At 42.3% G+C, this 22,131-nt stretch overlaps 1 protein-coding gene and 1 non-coding gene across 3 annotated transcripts in view; both read right to left on the bottom strand.

Annotated features, from left to right (window-relative positions):
• The window catches only part of Dennd5b (DENN domain containing 5B), a 124,338-nt gene that overhangs the window by 51,159 nt on the left and 51,048 nt on the right, over positions 1-22,131 (bottom strand). For both annotated transcript variants that reach the window (XM_045139475.1, XM_045139476.1), the window contains 3 exons: positions 18,269-18,805; positions 6,457-6,688; positions 1,613-1,763 (listed from right to left, as the gene is read on the bottom strand). In XM_045139475.1, the coding sequence (XP_044995410.1) occupies positions 1,613-1,763; positions 6,457-6,688; positions 18,269-18,805 (920 nt within the window). The remainder of the gene's footprint in view (positions 1-1,612; positions 1,764-6,456; positions 6,689-18,268; positions 18,806-22,131) is intronic.
• On the bottom strand, positions 696-824 carry LOC123456449. The gene has a single exon (XR_006634547.1). It is a non-coding gene; the product is annotated as a small nucleolar RNA SNORA32 (small nucleolar RNA).

Raw genomic sequence — 22,131 nt, 5'->3', positions numbered from 1 at the left:
TATGAGCATTCTCCCTCCTACCCAACCTCAAGTAAACAAGTAGCTGCGTGCGGTGGTGGACACCTTTAATTCCAGCACTAGGGAGGCAGAGGTAGGATCGCAGTGAGCTCATAATGAATTTCAGGTCAGCCTAGACTAGAGTGAGACACTACCTCAAGAAACCAAAACTTGGCTGGGCGTGGTGGCGCACGCCTTTAATCCTAGCACTTGGGAGTCAGAGATGCCATGAGTTCAAGGCCACCCTGAGACTCCATAGTGAATTCCAGGTCAGCCTGGGCTAGAGCGAGACCCTACCTTGAAAAACCAAAACAAAAAACCCATAAAACCCAAAATTAAAATAAGCAAATAGATAAATATTTTAAATTTATTCTATTTGCAAGCAGAGACAGAGAGGGAGGGAGAAAGGGCGTGCATGCAAGAACCTTAGCCACTGCAAACAAACTTGAGACACACGTGCCACTCTGTGTGTCTGGCTTTATGTGGGTGCTGGGAAATCAAACCCAGTCATTAATTAGGCTTTGAGCCATATCACCAGCTCTCTTTCCCTCCCTCCCTCCCTCCCTCTCTCTCTCTCTCTCTCTCTCTCAGACACACACACACATTTTGGTTTTTCTTTTCTTTTTTTCCTAAAGGTGGTATTTTTAAAAAGTCTTAGACATCAACTAATGGTAATTTGGAAGCATAGTGATAATTTGAAATATTCCCAATAGGCTGACTGCTAGCCAAGTAAGCAGCATACCACAAAAAACCTACTGGGGATTTTTTTTATGGTCATGTCCACAGCAAATGAGAAATTGCAATTCTAAAAGCCTTGGTAATGACCTCACACTAGCCCAGGCTGACCTGAAATTTATGACGTAGCCTCACAGTGGCCTCAGGATGCACCAAATATCTGGTCCAAATATATATATATATAATAGTTTATTTTATTTATTTATTTGAAGCTGAGAGAAAGAAGCAGGGAAAGAGAGGGAGGGAGATACAGAAAGAATAGGTGCTCCAGGGCCTCCAGTCATTGCAAACGAGCTCCAGATGCAGGCACCACCTTGTGCATCTGGTTTACATGGGTCCTGGGGAATCGAACCTAGGTCCTTTGGCTTTGCAGGCAAAAGCTTAATGGCTAAGCCATATCTCCAGCCCCGAATATGTATTTTCTTACTTTTTTTAAATTTACTTGAGAAAGAGGCAGATAGAGAATGGGCACGCCAGGGCCTCCAGCCACTGCAAACGAACTCCAGATGTATGCACCACTTTGTGCGTCTGGCTTATGTAGGTACTAGGGAATCGAGCCTGGAACCAGGTCCATAAGCTTCACAGGCAAGCATTTAACCCTAAGCCATTTCTCCAGGCCCCAAATATATTCACTATGTAGTCTCAGGGTGGCCTAAACTCTCAGTGATCCTCCTACCTCAGAACCACCCCCCCCCGCCCCCAGCATGGCATTAAAGGTGTGCGCCACCAGGGCTGGCTACACAATGTCAATTCTTGCTTCAAAGAGATTAGTATGGTGTTAAAAGATGTTTAATGGTCACACACTGCCTGATTAGCACTGTAAAACATCCACTCCTCACTCATTCCTCCAACTAGTCATTCAAACAGAGAACATGCTTACTTGTTATTTGCTGGTCCTGTTGCCAAGACATCAGATTGTAATTTTGGAAAGAATCCTTGCTCATATTTGCCTTGACCAATTTTCATATCAAGTAAATGTGGGTGGATTGCAGTATGATCCATTTTCATCAGTCTTTGCTCAATTGACTGCGCTAAAAATTAAATTTATGATAAATTAGAGACATTTCATTCCCCCCCAAATAATACTTCTTATACTCATTCATCTATAGAAACTCAATCATCCTGATACTCTGAAAAAGATTTTCACAAGGCTCTTTGGCAATCAATGAAATGTAAGTATTGAAAAGTTAATTTTTACATTGGGTGCGGTGGCGCATGCCTTTAATCCCAGCACTTGGGAGGCAGAAGTAGGAGGATCACTGTAAGTCCAAGGATACCCTGAGACTACATAGTGAATTCCAGGTCAGCCTGAGCTAGAGTGAAACCCTACCTTGAAAAACCAAATAAAGTAAAATAAAATAAAGTTAATTAAAAACATCATTTATTTATTTGAGAGTGGGAGAGAGAGAGGTAGACAGAAAGAGAGAACGGGTGCACTAGGGCCTCCCTCTAACCTCTGCAAACAAACTCCAGGAGTATGCACCCCCTTGTGCATCTGGCTTATGTGGGACCTGGGGAATCAAACCAGAGTCCTTAGGCTTTGCAGGCAAACACCTTAACTGCTAAGCCATTTCCCTAACCCCGAAAGGTTAATTTTTTTTATTTTTATTTTCATTAATGTTTTATTTATTTATTTATTTGAGAGAAAGTGAGAGAGGCAGATAGAAAGAGAGAATGGGTACGCCAGGGCCTTTAGCTGCTGCAAATAAAGTCCAGACGGATGCACCCCCTTGTGCATCTGGTTTACGTTAATGTTATACATAGAGCTGTATTTTGACTAATGATAGTGAATTCCTTATGAAGGGAAAATTGTTTCAATAGTAAATTATAACTTTTTGAAACTCACTGCCTTGATTTTCACAAAGCCAGAGAATAGTATGAAAAGTAATCATCGCGGGCTGGAGAGATGAGATGGCTTAGCGGTTAAGCGCTTGCCTGTGAAGCCTAAGGACCCTAGTTCAAGGCTCTATTCCCTAGGACCCATGCTAGCCAGATGCACAAGGGGGCGCACATGTCTAGAGTTCATTTGCAATGGCTGGAGGCCCTGGTGTGCCCAATCTTTATCTCTGCCTCTTACTTTCTCTGTCACTGTCAAGTAATCATCGGGTTGGAGAGATGGCTTAGCAGCTAAGGCACTTGCCTGCGAAGCCTAAGAACACATGTTGGGATCTCCAGGTCCCACATAGGCAAACACACAGTGATGCAAGTGTGCAATGTGGCACATGCATCTGGAGTTTGTTCACAGCAGCTGAAAGGCCCTGGCATGCACATATCTCTGCTTCACCTTTGTATATCTGGCTTATGTGGGATCTGGTGAGAGATGGAACATAAGTCCTTAGGCTTTGCAGGCAAGCACCTTAACTGCTAAGCCATCTCTCCAGCCCAACATATCTATTTTTTAATACTTATTTTTGTTTATTTGAGAGACAAATGAGAGAGAGGGAGAGAGTGGGTGCACCTGGGCCTTCAGCCACTGAAAGCTCCAGACACATGAGCCATCTTGTGCATGTGACTTCAGGTGGGTCCTGGGGGACTGAACCTGGGTCCTTTGACTTTGAAGGCCCAGTGCCTTAACTGCTAAGCCATCTCTCCAGCCCCAACATTTCTATTTTAAAATACCTTAAATTTAGAGATATTGGAGATTGTCTTTTAAAAAAAAAATAGAAACCAGCTGGGCATAATGGTCCATGCTTTTAATTCTAGCACTCAGGAGGCAGAGGTAGGAGGACCACTGTGAATTTGAGGCCAGCCTGGGACTGCAGAGTGAATGCCAGGTTAGCCTAGACTGGAGATAGACCCTACCTTGTAAAACACAAACAAACAAGAAACAAAACACACATCTCCCCCAAGTAACTGATTATTTCTATAGTTAAAGCAGACATGATTTTAAGTGGTCTTTATTTTGGGAGGGGGATTGTTAAAGCATGATCTCATTCTAGACCAAGCTGTTCTTGAACTCATTTTTATATTCCAGGCCATCCTCAAATTCATAGCAATACTACCTCAGCCTCCCCAGTGCTAGGATTTAAGGCAAACGCTACCATGCCTGACTTTTAAGTGTTTTTTATTTATTATTTATTTGCATATATATGTTTATGCACATGTGTGCATAGCAAGATCTCTTGCCATTGCAAACAAGTACCAGATAGATATGTTACTTTTTGTTGTTGTTGTTGTTCAAGGTAGGGTCTCACTCTAGCCCAGGCTGACTTGGAATTCACTCTGTAGTCTCAGGGTGGCCTCAAACTCACGGAGATCCTCCTACCTCTGCCTCTCGAGTGCTGGGATTAAAAGCATGTGCCACCATGCCCGGCTTGTTTTTTGTTTTTTTGAGGTAGGGTTTCACTGTAGTCCAGGCTGACCTGGAATTCACTATGTATTTCAGGGTAGCCTTGAACTCACGATGATCCTCCTACCTCTGCCTTTCCAGTGCTGGGGTTAAAGGCATGTGCTACCATGCCCGGCTTCAGATATGTCACTTGTTATTTTTATTTATTAATTTTTTAAAAATGTATTTGCATCAGAGAGAGAGAGAGGGAGAGAGAGAAAGAGAGTGAGTGAGAATGGGTACACCAGGGCTTCCAGCCACTGCAACGAACTCCAGACACTCACGCATCTTTGAGCGTCTGGGGAATTGAATCTGGGTCCTTTGGTTTTGCAGGCCTTAACCGCTAAGCCATCCCTCCAGCCTTTTCTTTTTCTTTCTTTTTTTTTTTCTTTTTTTTTTTTTTTGGTAGGGTCTCACTCTAGGCCAGGCTGACCTGGAATTCACTATGTAGTCTCAGGGTGGTCTTGAACTCATGGCAATCCTCCTACCCCTGCTTCCCAAGTGCTGGAATTAAAGGCATGTGCCACCATGCCTGGCTTTTTATTTTTGTATCTGGCTTTACATGTGTGTTGGAGAGTTGAACCCAGGCCAGCAGGCTTTGCAAGCAAGAGCCTTTAACCTCTGAGCCCTTTAAATAGTCTTTTTTTTTTTTTGAGGTAGGGTCTTAATAACCCTAGCCCAAGCTGACCTGGAATTCAGTATGTAATCTCATGGTGGCCTTGGACTCATGGTGATCCATCTACCTCTGCCTCCCAAGTGCTGTCCATCTGGATTACATGGGTCCTGGGGAGTCAAACAGAGGACCTTCCTTTGGCTTCGCAGGCACACACCTTAGCCACTAAGCCATCTCTCCAGCCCCCAATTGCTGTGGAATTCTGGGATTAAAGGTGTGCACCACCATACTGGCCACTTTACACACGTGCACACACACACATATATTGGTTTTCTGAGGAAGATCTCTCTGGCCCAGGCTGACCTGGAATTCGCTCTATAGTCTCAGGGTGGCCTCCTCAGTGCTGGGATTAGAGACGTGTGCCACCACCCTTGTTCACAACCATGTTCTTTAGCCTCTCAGTTTCCTTAACTATGCAATGAAAATAGTAATGAAGCAAAATAAAATTAACTTGCCTATACATCCCCTTGTTCTTTTATTTTTATTTTTTAATTTTTATTAACATTTTCCATGATTATAAAATATATCCCATGGTAATTCCCTCCCTCCCCACCCACATCCCCTTGTTCTTAATATCGAATACAAAAAGGCATATAAAACACTTGGCATAGTGATGACATGTAGTAAGTACTCAGTGCTGGATATTAGTATGACTATTTAATGGACTGTATTACAATGTCAGAAAAGACTGGCTAAGACTCATCATTCTTTGAAGGAAAACTACTATCAGGATTGAGAAAACCTCTAATTTGAATGTTAGAACCCAGAAATTTAGGGCTGGGGAGATAGTTCAGTGGTTAAAGGTGCTTGCTTGCAAAGCCTGCTTCCTGGATTCAACTTCCAAGCCACTCACATAAGCCGGCAAGAATCTGACATCCTTTGCAGTGGCAAGAGGCCCTAGCACGTCCAATGCCCACGCACACAGGAACATGAGCATGTGTGAAAATAAATTCAAAAATTTACTTAGCTGGGTGTTGTGGTTCATGCTTATAATCCCAGCACTCAGAAGGCAGAGGTAGAACTGCTGTGAGTTTGAAGCCAGCCTGGGATATAGAATGAGTTCCAGATCAGTCTGGGCTACAGTGAGGACACTACCTTAAAAAATAAACAAAACAAACAAAAAACCCCAAAAACACCTCAGAGATTTATTTTGAAGTTCAAAAACATGAAGGTCATAACTAATTGTACCTCTAAAGTGAAAATATACTGTTTTAGTTATGTAAATGAGACAGAATCTCAGATTTACTCCCCCAACTCCAGGCAACATCTTGATCCGTTACTCAAGCTGCTCTTGAACTCTAGATCTTCTATCTCACGTCTCCTGAGTTCTGGGATTATAGGCATGCACCACCATACCTGGCTTCAGGGTTATTATTTTAGGATAACACTTACCTTTTCTTAGCTCAAGAGACAAGAGGTCAAAAGTAAAAAGGCAACATCAAAAGCAAGATATGAACATTTTTTTTACTATATAATAAAAAGAATATGACAAAAACTGCATCAGATAGTCATATACTAGTTAATTTATTACTATATTTCCTCTTTTGAGTAAGAGAAATAGCCATAAAAATTGGAAGTCATAAAAATACGAAGAAGAGTACAAAAATACCCCTTGATTTACTATGAAGTCCAAAAATAAAATTAATTTAGTAACATATAAGGTCAACAACTCATAAAAAGAAATAATCAGGGATTTCAATTCTGAAAGGTATGGCAAATGTACCTGCTTCTTTTAAAGTGCTGCATTTCTGATATACAGATGTCCGCAAGGTGGGTGCCCTTACATTATACAGTCTTGTCTTCTCAATCCGAGAATCAAAAACCCGGAGCAGAGGATCTTTCTCTTCCCACTGAGACATGATCTTATTATCAATAAAGGTGGCAAACATCTGTGTTTCAATGAAGCGTGAAAGAAATGGCAGGTAAGGCTCAGGCTGGTCAGACAGAAAAGAAGCCTGTAACGAAACAATTAGCAAATTATCACTATAATGAGGCCATCTCAATATTCCAATAGGATAAACCTGAAAATTATCTATGGCTAAGGTTATCTTCTGATCTTCTAACACATGAAACTGACATTGGAAAAATTTAAGTCTACTCTTGGGATGAGAAGATGGTTCAGCAGTTTAAGGTACTTGCTTGTAAAGTCTGTCAGCCTGGGTTCAATTACTAAGCCACACATGTAAGCAGACACAAAAATGGCACAGGCATCTGGTGTTTGTTTGCAGCGGCAAGAGGTACACACACACACACACACACACACACACACACACACACACACACAGGCATGCACAGAAATAAAAATCTGCTCTTAGATAACTATAGAAGTTGCAATAATAATTTTTTTCTTAATCTGCTCTTGGGCTGGCGTGATGGCTTAATGGTTAAATCACTTGCCTTTGAAGCCTAAGGGCCCACGCATGTTTGACTCTTCAGATCCCACATAAGCCAGATGCAAAGGCTGCACATGCATACAACAAGGTGGCTCATGTGTCTGGAGTTTGATTACAATGGCTGGAGGCCCTGGCACACCAATTCTCCCTCCCTCCCTTAAAAAAAAAAGTCTGTTGGGTTTGTCTAAAAAAAAAAAAAAAAAACACTCTATTTTTATTTTTTTTAATAGACAGAATTTAGGTCATTTAGGTCTTTATTACTGATCTTACCTTTTTTTCCCCTCCCCACCCCCTGATTTTACCTTTCACAATTGATTTACAAGCCAGGGTTGGTGACACATGCTTTGAATCCCAGCCCTTGGGAGGCAGAGATAGGAGGACTGGCCTCTCTGAGACAGCAATGAGTTCCCAGACACCCTGGGCCAGAGCAAACCTACCTCAAAACAAAACAAAAGAAAAGCCCCAAATTAACACCGTCTCTAAAGAAGACGAATAGAACTTGGAAACCAAGAGAAAGCAGGAACACCCTTTAAAAAATATCTCGTAATGAAAAATAGATGCATGTTTTGCTCTGAAGATTATGAAACTGGTCAAGCTAATGGTTCTTCAATTACGAAGAAAAATGCTTGTTAAATGCCCGTGAACTACTTTTACATGACATGTATAAATTTCTAGGGACAATAGTAACTGTGGCACCTCTTGTTACCATATTTAAAACACTTGATCATTTTCATCAATATTGCCATCACTTGTTTAACACTGACAGTATATTTTTTAAAAGTCCATTTAAAGTTGTACAGAATGATATAACTAATAAGCAATAAAGTCCAAATTATGATGAACAAAAAGAAACTGATTTACATGTGTGACCTGCTAGCCATTATGTAGACATCAGGACATCATTAATCATTGACAGCAGAAAAATTTCTATATGCTTGATTGTCAACCATCCACTTGGCTTGCCTTTAAAATCTGATTCCCTCTCTCCAGTGAGTAATCTCTTCTGTATCTAGCCTATGAAATGAACCCCTAAGCTAAAAGGCAGTGAGGTGGGTAATATATAATGCATGCAATAACTCAAAAATGTGCTTATGGGTAAAATTCTTTTGTTTCCAAGTGGGAAAAACTTCTACGTTCTAACTTTTCATGTTGAGATCAAATTCCTTCTACACCTGCCTGAATAAAAAAAGACTGAAAATGTATAAACTGTTCTTTCCTTTTACTATCTTGTTTGATGCATAAAGTAGCTCAATACATTATAATCAGTTTCTAATCCAATTTCTGTTGTCTTTCAGGACTATGAATATAGGAATTCTAATCTTGGTTAGGCACAAACTGAAATTTGAAAGTAAATTATTTCAGTCACCAGGTTGGTTTTTATTTTATTTTATATACTTTTATTTGCAAGGAGAGAGGAGACAGAGAGGGAGAGAGGAAGAATGGGCACACTAGTTTTCTTTTGCCACCGCAAATGAACTCCAGATGCATGTGCCACTTTGTGTATCTGGCTTTACATGGTACTGGGGGAACTGAACCCAAGTTGTCAAGTTTTCTAAGCAAGTGGCTTTAACCTGTTGAACCTTCTCTCCAGCCCTGGTTTTGTTTTATTCACTGGAATAGTAGGTAAGAGCATGGCAGAAGTCACAAGGAGAAAGATGGAAGGATAGTTATGAGATAAGGTCACCAGCTTCTCAACACATTTACTTTTCATTCTAAAACTTCAGAAGCCTTAAAAAAGTTCCTGAGGGCTGGAGAAATGGCTTAGCAGTTAAGTGCCTGCCTATGAAGTCTAAGGACCCCAGTTTAAGGCTAAACTCCCCAGGACCCATGTTAGCCAGATGCACAAGGGGGTGCACGCGTCTGGAGTTCGTTTGCAGTGGCTGGAAGCCCTGGCGCGCCCATTCTCTCTCTCCCATTCTGCCTCTTTCTCTCCCTGTCTGTCACTCTCAAATAAATAAAGAAAAATTTAAAAAAAAAGTTCCTTAGAGAAATCTACCCCCCTCCATCCCCAGGTATGGTCTCACTCTAGCCCAGGCTGACCTGGAATATACCCTTGATTCAGGCTGGCCGTGAACTCACAGCAATTCTCCTACCTCTACAGCTCAAGTGCTGGGATTAAAGGCATGAGTCACTTTTTACTTAAAGTGTTTTTCTAGTTTAAGTGTATTTGTACAAATCTAAATAACCACAGAGAGACTCAGAGCAGTCTTCAGAAATCAGTTCACCGCCTTAAGTGGCATTTCACAGAAAAGCCTCAGTCAGGCCATCCATGCCCCCAGCCCAGGTGGGGTCTCTTCCTGGACCAGGCTGACCTGGAGCTCACTTTGTAGCCCCAGGCTGGCCATGAGGTCACAGCTATCCTCCTAATTTAGCTTTCAGTGTTAACTTTACTTTTTATAGACCAAATAGCCTTTTAACATTTTATTCATTCATTTACTTGACACAGTGAAAGAGAGAAAAAGGCAGATATAATATAGAGAGAAAGTGGGTGCACCAGGGCCTCCAGCCACTGCAAACAAACTCCATACACATGTGCCACTTGGTGCATCTGGCTTTTCGTGGGTACTGGGGAATCAAAGTCCGATCCTTAGGCTTCGCAGGCAAGTGCCTTAACTGCTGAGCCATCTCTCTAGCCCCCAAGTAGTCTTTTAAAATAATGGGCCACCAGGTATGGTGGGACACCCTTTTAATTCCAGTACTTAGGAGGCTAAGTAAAGTGGGAGGATTGTCATAAATTTTAGGCCAGCCTGGGCTATAAAGTGAGTTCCAGATCAGCCTGGGCTAGAGTGAGACCCTGCTTAAGAAACAAAGCTACACAAAAATGGGTCACATATTTGGCTTTTACTGTTCAGATCCTACAAGATTTAAGATCAACCAAAACTTGGCTTGTAGGACCTACCACATCCTGTATATTTCCTAGTGAAAAATGAGATGATTATCAGCCTTCTGAGAAGCCAGCAAGAAATTTTCACTTCCTAAGGGGTTATAAAGAAAGAATCCTATTTATGGTTTAATATTACGTAACGATTAAAAGCTGGAGAGATGGCTTAGTCGTTAAGGCACTTGCCTGCGAAGCCTAAGGACCTAGGTTCAACTCCCCAGCAGAACCCATGTAAGCCAGATACACATGGTGGTGCATGAGTCTGGAGTTTGTTTGCAGCAGCTAGTGGTCTTGGCGTACCCATACTCTCTCTCTCTTAAATAAATAAAATATTTTTTAAAAATTTAAAAAAGATTAAAATGGAAGTACCAAGGCTCAAATTTAAATTGTTCCAAGCATAGTTCATGAATGTACAAAGACTAGTTCTAAGCTGTTCAAGAAAAAGTATAATAAAAGTTAACGATGGGCTGGAGAGATGGCTTAGCGGTTAAGCGCTTGCCTGTGAAGCCTAAAGACCTCAGTTCGAGGCTTGGTTCCCCAGGTCCCACGTTAGCCAGATGCACAAGGGGGTGCACGCGTCTGGAGTTCGTTTGCAGAGGCCGGAAGCCCTGGCGCACCCATTCTCTCTCTCTCCCTCTATCTGTCTTTCTCTCTGTGTCTGTCGCTCTCAAATAAATAAATAAATAAATAAATAAAAACAAATCCACAATTTAAAAAAAAGTTAACGAGGAAGGGGCTTAAGAAAAGAAACACATTTAAATAAATGATTTCATAATATTAAAAAAGTCTAATTAAGCATTAAGTACTCCAGCAAATTATATATACATAGTATATTATTCTCCATTAGAAAAAAAAATCTGATGAATCAGAAAATAATGTTTGTTTGTTTTTTTTTTCCTTTTCTTTCCAAGGCCTGGTCTCACTCTAGCCTAGGTGCTTGAACTCAGAGCGATCCTCCTACCTCTGCCTCTCAAGTGCTGGAACTAAAGGCATGTGCCACCACACCCAGCTAATAATCTTTACTACTATCTATCTATTGCAGTCAGGTTAGGATTGCTGGCAGAAATCACATGACCAGGAGCAGCTTTTGGGAAAAAAAAAGGTTTATTTTGGCTTACAGACTCTAGGGGAAGCTCCATGACGGCAGGGGAAACGATAGCATGAGCAGAGGGTGGACATCACCCCCAGCCACAATATGGTGGACAATAACAACAGGAGAGCGTGCCCAACACTGGCAAGGGGAAACTGGCTATAACACCCATAAGCCTGGCCCCAACAATACACTCCCTCCAGGAAGCATTAATTCCCAAACCTTCTCAGCTGGGAACCTAGCATTCAGAACACCTAAGTTTGTGGGGGACACCTGAATCAAACCAGCACACTATTTTTACACAAATATATACTAATCACTTATTTGTCAGATGTTCCCAGACTGAGCATTAGCATTCTAAAGTAAAATACTGCCCTGCTGGGAATTCTGTCTCTGTCTTTCCTGACAAAGATGCTACTTAGTGAGAGGTGCGCTTCATTCTACCAGCAGCATTATGTCTGGGCTACATCACTGGATCAGGGGACCTCAGAGTGCGTGCAGGTCCCTATGTGCTCATGTGGGGGAGGGGGTGCATCTGGAGGATATGTGAAGGACATCTGACAGAATACAGTGAAGCTCAGAAAAGCTTCAGCACAACAGTAGAAACCACAGAGGTGGAGAGACAGCTCAGCAGTTCAAATGTTAAAGGCACTTGTTTGCAAAGCCTGCAGGCTTAGATTCCCCAGTACCTACAAGGCAGATGCACAAAGTGGCACATGCATCTGGAATTCCTTTGCAGCAGTAAGAGGCCATGATATGCCCTCTCTTGTTCTTGCAAAGGAAGAGAAAGAGGGAGAATGGGAGGGAAGGAGGTAGGAAGGGGGGAAGGGAAGGAGAAAGGGAATAAGGGAGGAAAAAGGAAAGGAGGGAGGGAAGAAAGAAGGAAAGAAAAAGAAAGAAAGGAAGGAAGGAAGAGAAAGAGAGAAAGCGAGCCAGGCATGGTACTGCATGCCTTTAATCCCAGCACTCAGGTGAGTTCAAGGCCACCCTGAGAATACAGAGGGAATTCCAGGTCAGCCTGGGCTAGAGTGAGACCCTACCTCGAAAAACCAAAACCAAAACCAAAACAAACAAAAAGAGATAGATTAAATAAAAAGCCAGGTGTAAGCTGAGTGTGGTGGCACATGCCTTTAATCACAGTACTTGGGAGGAAGAGGTAGGAGGATCCCCATGAGTTTGAGGCCAGCCTGAGACTTCAGAGTGAATTCCAGGTCAGTCTGAGTTAGAGCAAGACCCTACCTCAGAAAACAAACAAATAAACAATAAATAAATAAAGGGAAGGTGTATACTGTGCTATTAGAAAAAATTCAGTCCGAGGGAGGTTTCTAATGCTCCCAAAATATTAAAGACCATTGCCAAGGCTCTTGGTGGCCCACCAGAACTAGACAGTAAGACCCTATTGTTAAGACCACACATGCTTGAGCTGTTGGTCACTGAGAAATCAAGCTGGAGCTGAGCTGGAAACCTCCCTGTTGATTAGCTGTCAGAATGATGGAAAGAGCTATGCTGCGTGCAGCCTTTTGGGAAGGAGATCTTATCAATGGTGTTAACCAGCAGTGGACCCTTGTAAGTCTAACAGCTGTCCAGCCAAGCCACATGTGCCAACTGGTGCCATAGTGGCATGTCTGTTATGGGGTAAAGTTCTCTGAGTGGACTGGAGGCCTGATTCACAGGAGGGTATACATGCCTGGTACTGAAAACCTAGTGAAAAGCTTACGGCTGGGGAGGTCGTAAGCCTAGGGGAGTAACGACTGCTGTTTGGCTAAATGCAACTTTCTTCTAAGTACTTATGTTTATGCCCAAATATTAATGCTACCCTCACTTTTGGTTAAAGAAGCATCCCTTTTCAGATGGTGGTGACCACTGGGGTGACTCAAAAGTCACTATTTAAAAAAAAATTTTTTTTTTTTATTTATTTGAGAGAGACAGAGAAGGACAGAAAAAGGCAGAGAGAATAGGCACACCAGGGCCTCCAGCCACTGCAAACGAACTCCAGATGCATGCGCCCCCTTGTGCATCTGGCTAACGTGGGTCCTGGGGAGTTGAGCCTTGAACCGGGGTCCTTAGGCTCCACAGGCAAGCGCTTAACCGCTAAGCCATCTCTCTAGCCCTAAAAAGTCACTATTGTGATGAGAAGAAGTGACAGAGGAGCAAGGAGCACTGAAACATCTCTATCACACCTTTCAAGGCTCAGGGTCCTTTTTGGAGAGGTGGTGGAAAGAATGCAAGAGCCAAAGGAAGGGTAGGACTGCTTACAATGCGCTCTTTCAGACACAAAATGGCACGGACATTCATGACCTCACAGAGCCCATCACTAGCTATACAAGGCCTTCATAACAAGAGGAAAAAATGACATCAAAATAGAAGAGAAATTAATTGGAAAGCAGGGATTCAATGGAGAGATTTAGAAGGTAGACCAGGCAGATGGTGGGTGTGAATTATGATGACTTATTGCCTATACTTATGGAAGTTGTCAATAAAAAGTTTAAAAAAAAGCCAGGCATGGTGGTGCATACCTTTAATCCCAGCATTTGGAGAGGTAGGAGGATCACCGTGAATATGAGGCCACTCTGAGAATATATAGTGAATTCCAAGTCAGCCTACTTAAAAAAAATAAAATAAAATGAAATTTTAAAAAAGTTAAAAAAACAGAAACAGGTGTGATGGATTGTGCCTTTAGTCCCACTGAGGGACAGAGGTAGGAGGACTGCTGTGAGTCTGAAGCTAGCCTGAAGCTACAGAGTGAGTTCCAGGTCTTCCTGGGCTAGAGTGAGACACTACCTTGGATAAAAATACACAACTGGACTCCCCCCCAACCGCCAAAAAAAAAATACTTCAAAGAAGCTGGTGCTTGGTGGGGCGTGGTAGTGCATGCCTTGATCCCAGCACTTGGAAGGCAGAGGCAGAAGAACCTTGCAATGTCCAGACCAGCCTTGACTAGGCAGGCTGGAGTGAGACACTACCTCAAAAACAAAACAAAACAAAACAAAAAAACTTGATTGCAAAACTTGCTAGCCCAGGTTCAATTCCCCAGCATCCACATAAAGCCAGATACAACATGGTGCATGCTTCTGTGATCCCAACGTGCCTATACAACAAAGATAATTAAAGGTAGAGTCAGAAAAATCCAAAGCTCCTGGACCACTTAGTCTTACTTTGGTTTACAGTCTAGCAGTTAGTTTACAGCAGCAGGAGACCCTGACTCAAAGATGAAGTGCAAATTTTTTGAAGTTATCCTCTAATCTCCACATGTGTGCCATGGCACGTGAGGTCACACAACCCTCCTACACACAACCATACAAAAATATGTCCTGGGAAGCTGGGTGTGGTGGTACATGCCTTTAATCCCAGCAATGGGGAGGGAGAGGTAGGAGGATTGCCATGAGTTCAAGGCCACCCTGAAACTACATAGTGAATTCCAGGTCAGCCTGGGCTAGAGTGACACCCTACCTCGAAAAACAAAAAAACAAACAAACAACAAAATCCTGGGGAGGCTGGAGAGATGGCTCAGCAGTTAAGGTGCTTGCCTGCGAAGCCTAAGGATCCAGGTTCAATTCCCCAGTGCCCATGTAAGCCAGCTGCACAAGTTGACACATCCATCTGGAGTTTATTTGCAGTGGCTAGAGGCTCTGGTGTGGCCATTCTCTCTCTCTCCATCTCTCTGCTTGCAAATAAGTAAAAATAATTTTTAAAAATGTCCAAATGGAATTTGATGACAACAGATCTTTTTTTTGTAAATATTTTGTTTATTTATTTGAGAGAGAAAGAGAGAGAGTGGGCACCCCAGAGCCTTCAGCCACTGCAAATAAATTCTAGAAGTATGTACCACCTTGTGCATCTGGCTTTATGTGGGATCTGAGGAATTGAACCTGGGTCCTTAGGCTTTGTAGGCAAGTGCCTTAACCGCAAAGTTATCTCTCCAACCCCTCTTTTTCAAATTTCAAACTTTTATTAACAACTTCCATGATTATAAAAAATATCCCATGGTAACACCCTCCCTCCCCCCACTTTCCCCTATAAAACTCCATTCTCCATTATATCCCCTCCCCCTCTCAGTCAGTGTCTCTTTTATTTTGATGTCATGATCTTTTCCTCCTATTATGATGGTCTTGTGTAGGTAGTGTCAGGCACTGTGAGGTCATGGATATCCAGGCCATTTTGTGTCTGGGGGATATTTTGTTTTTTGAGGCAGGAGTTCACTCTAGCCCAGCCTAACCTGGAATTCACTATGTAGTGTTAGGGTGGCCTCCAACTCACAGCGATCCTCCTACCTCAGTCTCCCAAGTACTGGGATTAAAGATGTATCATACTACACCTTGCAGAAACAGATATTCTAAACAAAGTAAGTAAGTGCTGGCTGGGTGTAGTCGTCAGTTCCAACGTTGCTGGGATGAACAGCCAACCAAACATTGTTTATTTATTTAAAAACATTTTATTTATTAGAGAAAAAGAAACAGGCAGAGAGAGAGAGAGAGTGCAAGTGAGCGAGAGCAAGCACACCAGGGCCTTCAGCCACTGCAAACAAACTCCAGATGCATGTGCCCCCTTGGGCATCTGGCTTACTTGAGTCTTGGAGAATCAAACCAGGATCCTTTGGCTTTGAAGGCAAGCACCTTAACAGCTAAGCCATTTCTCAAGCCACAAACATAGTTTTTTAAAAAATATATTTTATTTTTATTTATTTATTTGAGAAAGAGAGGGGGAGCAGATAGAGAATGGGCATGTCAGGGCTTCTAGCCACTGCAAATGAATTCCAGATGCGTGCATCTGGCGTACGTGGGTCTTGGGGAATCAAACCTGGGTCTTTTGGCTTGGCAAGCAAGCGCCTTAGCCACTAAGCCATCTCTCCAGCTCCCAAACACAGCTTTATGGGAGGAACAGGATTTACTTCAGCTTACAGGTCCAAGGGGAATTTTCATCAATGGTGAAGGAAGCTGTTTATTTCCACAGATCCACGCAGAGATAGAAAAACTGCAGCCAGCAAAAATACCAGCACCACCTCACACACAAAACTAGCAACCAGGGATCCTGCCAGAGCTCAAAATCTCCCTGCATACTTTTGGGCTGGACTCAGATCTGACCCCAAACACACCTTTGGGATGGATCCCAGGATCCACTCCCAGTGATACTTCCTTCAGGTTGTGACAGGAGACCCAAATTACAGGCTTAATAAAACACCTGAGTCTATGGGGGATATACATTCAAACTACCACATTGGGCATGGCTATTCACATCTTTAATACCACCACTTGGGAGGCTAAGATAGGAAGATTACTGTGAGTTTGAGGCCAGCCTTGGCTATAGAATAAGTTCCAGGTCTGCCCAAGCTAGACTGAAACTCTTGCCTCAAAAAACAACAACAACAAAAAACAAAAACAAAACCTAAACTAAAAAGGAGAGATGGCTCAGTGGCTAAATGTGCTTTTATACAAAGCCTAATAGGCCAGGTTTGATTGCCCAGTACCCATGTAAATCCAGATGAACATAGTGGTGCATGCATCTGGAGTTCATTTGCAATAGCAGGAGAAGTAGAACAGCGACAGAGAGAGAAAGAAAGAGAGAGAAGGGGTGCACCAGGGCCTCTAGCCACTGCAAACAAACTCCAGATGCATGTGCTACCCTGTCATCTAGCTTTATGTGAGTAATGGGGAATAAACCTGGGCTGTTAGGCTTTGCAGACAAGTGCTTTAATTGCTGAGCTATCTCTCCAGCCCCTATTTTTATTTATTTGAGACATAGAGAGAGTAAGTATGCACACCAGGGCACTGTAAATGAACTTTACATGCATGTGCCACTTTGTGATCTGGCTTTACACAGGTACTTAGGAATCGAACCCAGGCCATCAGGCTTTGCAAACAAGTGCCTTTCACCCCTGAATCATTTTTCCAGCCCACAAATAAATATTTTACTTATTTTTAATTTTTATTTTTGGTTTTTTTCAAGGTAGGGTCTGATTCTACCCTAGGCTGACGTGCAACTCACTGTGTAGTCTCAGGCTGGCCTTGAACTCACAGTGATCCTCCTACCCTCTGGCCTCCCAAGTGCTGGGATTAAAGGCGTTCACAGTATGTCCGGACACTTTATTTTATTTATTTATTTATTTACTTACTTACTTATGAGAGAGAGAGGCAGATAGAGGGAGAGAGAATGGGCAACCAGGGCTTCTAGCCACTGCAAACAAACTCTAGACGCTGTGCATCTTGCTTACGTGGGTGCTGGGGAATTGAGCCTGGATCCTTAGGCTTTGCAGACAAGTGCCTCAACAGCTAAGCCATCTCTCCAGCCCTATTTTTTTTTAAATTATTTTTTATTTATTTTCAAGCAGAGAGATAGAAGAGAGACAGACAGAATGGGTATACAAGGGCTGCTAGCCACTACAAACTCCAGATGCAAACTTTAGACTTTGTGCATTTGGCTTTATGGGGGTACTGGGGAATCAAGCCCCAGGTATTAGGGTTTGCAGACAAGTGCCTTACCTGCTGAGCCAACTCTCCAGCCCCTATTTATTTATTTATTATTTTTGTTTTTTTGAGATAGAGAGTGTCATTCTAACCCGGGCTGACCTGGAATTCAGTTCATTATGTAGTCTCAGGGTGGCCTTGAACTCATAGTGATCCTCCTACCTCTGCCACCTGAGTGGATAGGTTAAAGGATTGTGCCACCACATCTGGATCTCTTATTTGTTTATTTTTAAGTAGTTTTATCACTGAGTGTGGTGGGCAATGCCTTTAACCCTAGAACCTGGGAGGCAGAGATGGTGGGCCTGCTATAAGCTCACAGCCACCTTGAGACTGCACAGTGAATTCCAGGTTTTCTTGGGGTAGAGTGAAACCCCATCTCGAAAAAAAACAAAACCAAAGAAAGTGGTGGTGCATGCCTTTAATCCCAGCGCTCAGGAGGCAGAGGTAGGAGAGGACCATGAGTTCGGGACCACCTTGAGACTACAGAGTGGATTTGAGGTCAGCTTGGACTAGAGGCTGACCAAAAGCCAAAAACCAAAAACAAACAAACAAACAAAAACAAAAACAAAAACCCCAAAACCCAAAGATAGTAAATAAAAATAGAGTACGTTTAGACTAGAGTAAGACACTACCTCAAAACAACAACAACAAAAAAGTTGGGGGGGGGGGAGATCAGTACTGTCATAAAATAGAAATACGGGTCTTCTTACTTTGTCGAAATTCTGCATTTGTTCCCGGTTGGTCAGCCAAGACTCCATGTCCTGGGCAGCTTGAATCACAAATGCTTCATAATCGGCAAACATCTGTGTGAAGCGATTAGCAAAGACTTCTCGCAGCTGCACATTGAGCTGGTAGTCCCTCAGTTCTGCCTCTTCACAGTGCAATTTTAAGTCCTTTTCTTTCTCACCCAGAGAAGCTGAGAAGTCCACTTTTTCCACAGTGACTCCAGTCCTCTTGGCAAGAGCCTGAAGGCGGGCTATGGTTTCACTGCCCTTCAGCAACTCATACATGCTCACGTCATTAGTGGAGACATTGCCGTTCTTTTTGTCATTTACCAAATCTTTAAGAACCAGATTTTTCAGTTTGGTGGCACTCTCACTGCAATGTAGGCTGCCCTCAGGAGGAATCCCAAATTGGAGAAGAACTTCAGAGAGTTCTTGAATAAAATCCACTTTATTGGGAAACTGTGGAAATTCTTCAGGTAGCTCAATAAAATGGTTGTCGATATCTACAAAACACAAATTAGCCTGAAAAATAAAAAGAGAACACAAAGGTTTAAAGTCCAAGCATTTTATGTTTAAATATTCTTGCAATTATTACAAATAGTTGCTTGGATTAAAAGCATGTGCCATTATACCTGGCCTCAAAGTTGAACTTTTAACTTACTCCACACCTGCTTTCCTAGCATGTTGCTAGCCCTCAGTAGTAGGTACATTTCATTAATCATACATACTGTCTTCATGTATTCTCCAATGTTCTGTCTTCTTTAAGGCTGACTTGTCAGCTACCTTATCAAAAGGGTATCACTTTGCCACTTCTGTATCAGTAACTCTAATTCCTCTCTGCTCTTTTCCTAGATAGGATAAGTCTATACTTTCTTTCAAGTGTAAATTCCTTTAACTATCAGCTTAAGAAACAATCCACAGACGTGCTCTCTTCTAAATTCCTTAATCAGTTAACTACTACTTGAACTTTTTGCCTATAATCTTGACAATACATTGCCTAAGAGAAGTCAAGCTCCCTTTTCTGCTGCCACCAAACTTCTCCAGTAGAAGTTTGCCCTGTGCGGTCACAGAGTACAAACTTTGTTCATTTGAGATCATGTTTTTGTATCACCATCCCATAAGCCACTGTCAGGTAAATGCCAGGAGTCCTTCATTATTTTACAAGATGGGGGTAGGTAGAGGAAATATAGAGAAGCAAGGTGAAGTAAAATAAGAGAAAAAGAAGAGTGCAAAAGAATATTATGATGAGGAATAGTAAAGAGCAAGATGTTTATTTATTTATTTTTTTAAGGTAGGGGATCATTCTGGCCCATGCTGACCTGGAATTCACTATGTAGTCTCAGGGTGGCCCCAAACTCATAGCAATCCTCTTACCTCTGCCTCCTGAGGGATGAGATTAAAGGAGTGAGCCCCCATGCCTGGCTAAGAGCAAGAGATTTTTAAAATGCTCAATAATAATGAAAAGAATGGGCACACAAAATTAGACAAATATAGGAAAGAGAATAAAAAATAACAGGGTTGGAGAAATGGCTTAGCGGTTAAGGTACTAGCCTGTAAAGCCACAGAACCCAGGTTCAACTCCCCAGGACCCAAATAAGCCAGATGCACAAAGTGGTACATGCAATCTGGAGTTCATTTGCAGTGGCTAAAGGACCTGGCACACCCATTCTCTCTCAAATGAGTAAATAAAAGAAAATTAACAAAAATAATAACACAGGGTTGGGTACGTTGCACAGTGAATAGAGTGCCTGCCTAACATACTCAAGGCTCTGCGTTCAATCACCGGCACCACATACGCTGGACATGGTGGCATATATCTGTATTCTTAGCAGCCAGGGAGGCAGAGGCAAGAGGATCAGAAGTTCAAGTCATCCTCAGTGAGTTTGAGGCTACATGAGATCCTGACTCCAAGCAAACAAACTGACAACCTCCAAAAAAGAGACACAAATGCTTTGTTTAAAACAAAACAAAACAAAACAAAAAAAAACAAACAAGATACAGAGCTGGCCATGGTGGAGAATCACTGTGAGTTAGAGGCCATCCTGAGATTACATAGTAAATTCCAGGTCAGCCTGGGCTACAGTGAGACCCAACCTCAAAAAAAAAACAAAAACAAGACTTCCTGTTAAGATGGCAGCATAGGAACCAGCCTAGGGGAGAAAAAGTGACCCTCCCCCAAAAAAAAGAAAGAAAGAAGAAAACCCCAGCAAAATATACTCTTCTACTGAAAAGTGAGGTGTATAAGAAATTATCAACTATAGCAGAGAAGCAGAAGATTCAGAGCGTCTGAGTCCACAGAAACAGGCAGAAGTGGCTCCAGCAGAAGCAGCTCCAGCAGCAGCAGCACCAGGTCTGTGTAGCCACAGCCATAAGGCTCAGCCTGAGCCGCAGGAAAAGCCAGGTGAGGGGATTCTCCACTCACACCGGCCTGCTTGCAAACTCAAGAAATGTGAAGGGAGGACTGCAGTAACGAACGGAGGAGCAGATCACGAGGCAGAGGATTACGTGGACCAGCGGGAGAACTGGAACCACTAACCACAGCCTGTCCTCCCCCACAGGCAGCACAAACACCAAAAAGCACCAGAGACTTGGGGAAGGGAGCTCACAGCACCCAGCACAGCAACCAGAGTAGCAATCCAGAGACCCAGCCAGCCTACCTGAGCCCACAGTACAGCAAAGAAGGACCCAAGCAGAAGTGCAGCAAAACTGAGATCAAAACAATCCCAAAAGGTAACTGGGATTACACCAGGTCAGTACCCACCAAATAAGCCTGGTATATAGGCTTGAATCGAAAGTGCTAATTGCACCTTCCATGTCAGGATAAGTTACACGTTAAATCTGATCGATGGTCGGATTTGCCATTCTTAAATAAGCTACGTCTGGGGCTTGTCATTTGTTGCTTCCTGATTTTATAGTGTCTTTGTTTTCTCTTCTGTTGTTCATTAGGGAAGGGATTCAAGAGGTCACCAGCTGACGGAACCCTCAACAGACCAAAAATCTTAGCCTCCTAGTTGACAGGGTTAAGGGTGTGGGGCAACACACATCCTAAGGGACTATGACTATGTTAGAGATTCTGGTTGTTCCTGCATAAATACTCTGTGCTGTTTTTCACTGAATGTGTATATTGTTTAGTTAAATTTTAGAATCTGCCTGCACTTTGCTCCACTCGGCCTACTTGAATACTCTCATAATAGGCAAACCCAACACCTAGGGTCACTTTTGTGGTTACTCTGAGAGTCTTAAGGGCCACACCTAGCACCTTAAGCACCTCCCCTGAAGATATATAACATCAGATAGATTGATACATCTAATAATACTGCAGCTAATAAGAAAATACAATAATTAAATTAATCAAGATGCAAAAATATGTACATAACACAAGAAACACCAAAAATCAAGACAATATTAATTCACCAAAAAATATTAATGCATCAGAAATGACTTCCAGTCAGTCTGATTTAGAGGAAATGCCTGAGAAAATTTCAAAAGAATGATTATAAATATGCTCAAACAAATTAAAGAGGAAATCAAAGGAATCAAAGATGATACAGGAAACCAATTTAATGAAATAAAGAGGTCAATACAAGACATAAATAAGGAAATAGAAATAATAGAGAAAATCCAGTCAGAATTACTAGCAATGAAGAACAGAGTCAATGAAATAAAAAACTCTGTAGAAAATCTCACCAGTAGAATGGATGGAGAGGACAGAATATCTAAGCTCGAAGATGAGGTGGCAGATCTAATACAGTCCAACAAAGAGAAAGACAAATTTATAGAAAAGTATGAATGGGAATTTCAAGATATTCTGGACACTATGAAAAGATCAAACATAAGAATTCAGTGTA

Source organism: Jaculus jaculus, chromosome 22, assembly GCF_020740685.1.
Source record: "Jaculus jaculus isolate mJacJac1 chromosome 22, mJacJac1.mat.Y.cur, whole genome shotgun sequence".
In the NCBI taxonomy this organism is placed as follows: domain Eukaryota; kingdom Metazoa; phylum Chordata; class Mammalia; order Rodentia; family Dipodidae; genus Jaculus; species Jaculus jaculus.
This window is presented reverse-complemented; position numbering and strand designations above follow the sequence as displayed.